Here is a 3,139-nt window from a genome sequence, read left to right on the forward strand (position 1 = left end):
AGGGGGAGGGGGGGGCAGGAGGGCCCTAAGGGCAGGGAAGGCACTTCTCGGTGTGAGCCCAGGAGTCTGCTGTCCCTGCCCTTAGAGCATTCAAATCACATGCCACTAAAGTTTACATCTTTGAAAAATAATGAGGGTTGGTCACTAATGGGCCTTTGAGAGTTGTCACCCGCTTGTCGATAATTATAGAGCTTTAATGGGGCTAATTCAGAAAAAGTCAAGCTTAAGCCCCTGTTGGTTCCTGTAAGGCTGAACATCCCTGGCTGATGGAGACTGACAGCATTATGCTAACCTTGGTTTGCACCCGGAGATTCCTGACCCACACACCCTTGAGGATAGGAAATCTGCCCTGCTTTCGTGTTTTTTGGAAAACCGTCAGTCTCTCAAATAGTTAAACAAGCAAACAACAACAATAAAAAAAACTGTGACAAGAACCATGGAAAATTATCAAGCTCGAGTTGAAAGCATTTTATAGTTGGGGAAACTGAGGCTCTGAGCCAAGCAGGCACTGCAGGGGGTTCAAAGAGGAATGAGCTGTACATCCCTGCTTCCCAGGAGCTCCGAGGCAGAGGGTTAGGACTTTTACAAAATCGTTTCACTCCCCTGCTTTGAATTGTTCAAAGGTTCTCTATCACCCCCAGACTCGGTTCAGTCTCCTGGGTACAGCATTCAAGACCCTGTGATACGACTGCTTTGGCCTCATCATGGGTTCCTTTTCCTTGTTTCAGCTGCTTGGCTCTGCTGCTTTGCCTCTACGGGCTGTGTTTCTTGCGTACCTGTGTACACAGCTGCCTCTCTGCCAGGAGCATCTCTTTTCTCCTTCCACTCTGCCAGCCCGCTTCCTCCCTCTTCTCGGTCTCAGCAGAGTCCCCTCTGTGAGTGCACTCTGTGCCAGACTCAGCGCCCCCCCCTTCAGGTGCCCGCCTCCTCGCCCCTCAGTGCCGGGGCAGCTAGATCACCCTGGGTTTTGTGAATGCCCTGAGGTCGGAAGTTGCATCTCAGGGATCCTTGTGTTTCTGAGCCTAGCACAGTGCCTGGCACACATTTGGGGTACAATGGTGAGTGCATAACAATATGAAGACTGGTCCGCTTAGAACATGACTGAGGCCAAGAGTTGTTCTGGGCTCAAAGAAAGGGGAGCTGCAGCCGGTGGGGACTGGGATACACCCCTGCCGAGGAGAGCCTCTGTAGCAGACCCAGCACTTTGTCCTTGCTCCAGACCTCCGTGGAATCAGTCTTGACCCAGCCCAAGGGTGAATCCCATAGGGCAGGTTTAAGCATAGGCATGTGGTACCGTTCTGGCCAATGAGACAAAAGGACAGGTCTCCTGGGACCTCTGGGGAGGTTTCCTCCTGCTTACGCTGAGTCGTGAGAGAGGAAACTGGTCCTCATCACATCCAGGACCTTGCCTTTACAGGTGATGCCTGAACCCCCAGCAGCCACTTAGACCACAAGGGTCCTGCTAGGCTGGTGGAGACCGATGGCGTGTGCCTTGGCTTGCACCTGCACTTTCCTCACCCAGATGCCCATGGGAATGGCAAATCTGCCTTGTTTTTCAGCCTACAAGGTAAAGAGCACAACCACATGGGATGAGGGACAGAACCACTACCACTGACCACCGACAGTGCTGCTGCCTCAGTGCCCTGGTGCCCTGGGACCTTGGCGGTCCTCGGTGTCAAAGCCTCGGTGTCCGTTGTTTTGCTGCTACTTACAACCCAAACATCCTAGTTGCTACGGTGTGGAGGCATGGTTGGGGTTTCCACAGGTGGGGCTCAGGCAGGAGAACACCTTGGGCAGAAGCAGTGTGTGTGGGACACCGGGGTGGGTAGCTCCGTATTCCCACACTCGCCACCTTTCTTCCCATCATCACTCCTCTGCGAGATCCATTGGGTAAAAGTGAGCCGTGTGTGTGTGCGTGTGTGTGTGTGTGCGCGCGCGCACGTCTTGACATGACTTAATAAAGAGAGGGCTTTAAAGAGGGGGCAGAAAAGGCCGAGTAAATAAACACTCTCTGCCTTGGACAACAGAGCAACCGCCCTCATTTCTTTTTGTCAGAACAGAGATAATCCAATAATTAGGGCAGCAAATAGCATAACCCTGGCTAAAGTCGTAATGAACCATCTGGCTTGAATCATTTAGGCTTATTCTAGGGATCTGGTTGTCACAGCCCAGAGGGGGGCACAGCCTGGGGTACTAGATGGAAGGCGGTCCCACCCCAGAGCCTGATCCCCTTGCCCTCACTCCCCCAGTGGGCAGGAGCCAAGATGTCTGTGCTCCAGTGCCTGGATGTTTGCTCAGCCCTGATGGGATCCAAGCCTAGGGCAGACCACCCCTTGAAAGGGGTGACATGGGCCCCTGCCAGACCTGGCCCAACTGGACACCCTCCTCTGAGCCTTCTTTTCAGCATTTCATCAATGTGCCCTGGTGACATGGGTGTGGCACAGTTCAAGCTGGCAAAGCGGCACCCAGCTCTGCCTTGTACTGCTGACCCCGTGGGAATCTGTCTCCTGCTGCATGTATGTCCTCTGAGTTCAGGGACCCAGCTCTGTTCCGCTGTGCCCACTTCCTACTGCTAGGACAGTGCTCCAGGGACTGCTGAGTTGATAGATGGCAGCTGGGACTGCTGGCTTGAGTTTCAAGCTTTCTGGTCCCTTCCTTGCCCATGGGTTCAGGACAGCCCAAAGAAATGACCAGATATTTCTCCTCTTGCCATATGTCATCCAGAGGGTCTCAGGAGGGTGGCCTAAAGCCCTGCCTTGCCAGCTCACTCTGTTGGTGGCGTAGAAGCAGAGATGCTGGGGATGGGAACAACTTCCCCACTCCTTCTTCTAGGGATGGCTTTGGATTCAGGGCAGCCAAAGGGGTGACTTGGGTCCCAGAGGCTCAGCGAGTGAGGAGGTGAGCTTTGCACAGGGTGCCAGGAGCTGGTGAGGGGGTAGATCTAGGGCACAGCCCTGCGGGCAATAAACTCTCTCGACCCAATTTCCCCTAGCCGGCAGGAAGGTGGAGGGACAGGACTGCTCGCCCGGGGGCAGGGCCTCCATGAAATAGGTGCCAGCCGGAGGACTGTGGCCCAGGCCTCCAGAAAGTGCACGGCGGGCAGTTTACCCACAGGGCCTGGCTCTGACCCACCACTGCC

General features: G+C 54.6%; 1 protein-coding gene across 1 annotated transcript in view; it reads right to left on the minus strand.

Moving 5' to 3' along the window:
• LOC103255850 (double C2-like domain-containing protein beta) overlaps positions 1-3,139 on the minus strand; it is a 34,430-nt gene that overhangs the window by 25,865 nt on the left and 5,426 nt on the right. The window contains exon 7 of the mRNA XM_021710342.1: positions 1,479-1,560. Within this exon, the coding sequence (XP_021566017.1) occupies positions 1,479-1,560 (82 nt within the window). The remainder of the gene's footprint in view (positions 1-1,478; positions 1,561-3,139) is intronic.

The sequence above is a fragment of the Carlito syrichta genome, unplaced genomic scaffold (genome assembly GCF_000164805.1).
Source record: "Carlito syrichta isolate Samal-C Ts95f unplaced genomic scaffold, Tarsius_syrichta-2.0.1 Scaffold288457, whole genome shotgun sequence".
Lineage (NCBI taxonomy): Eukaryota > Metazoa > Chordata > Mammalia > Primates > Tarsiidae > Carlito > Carlito syrichta.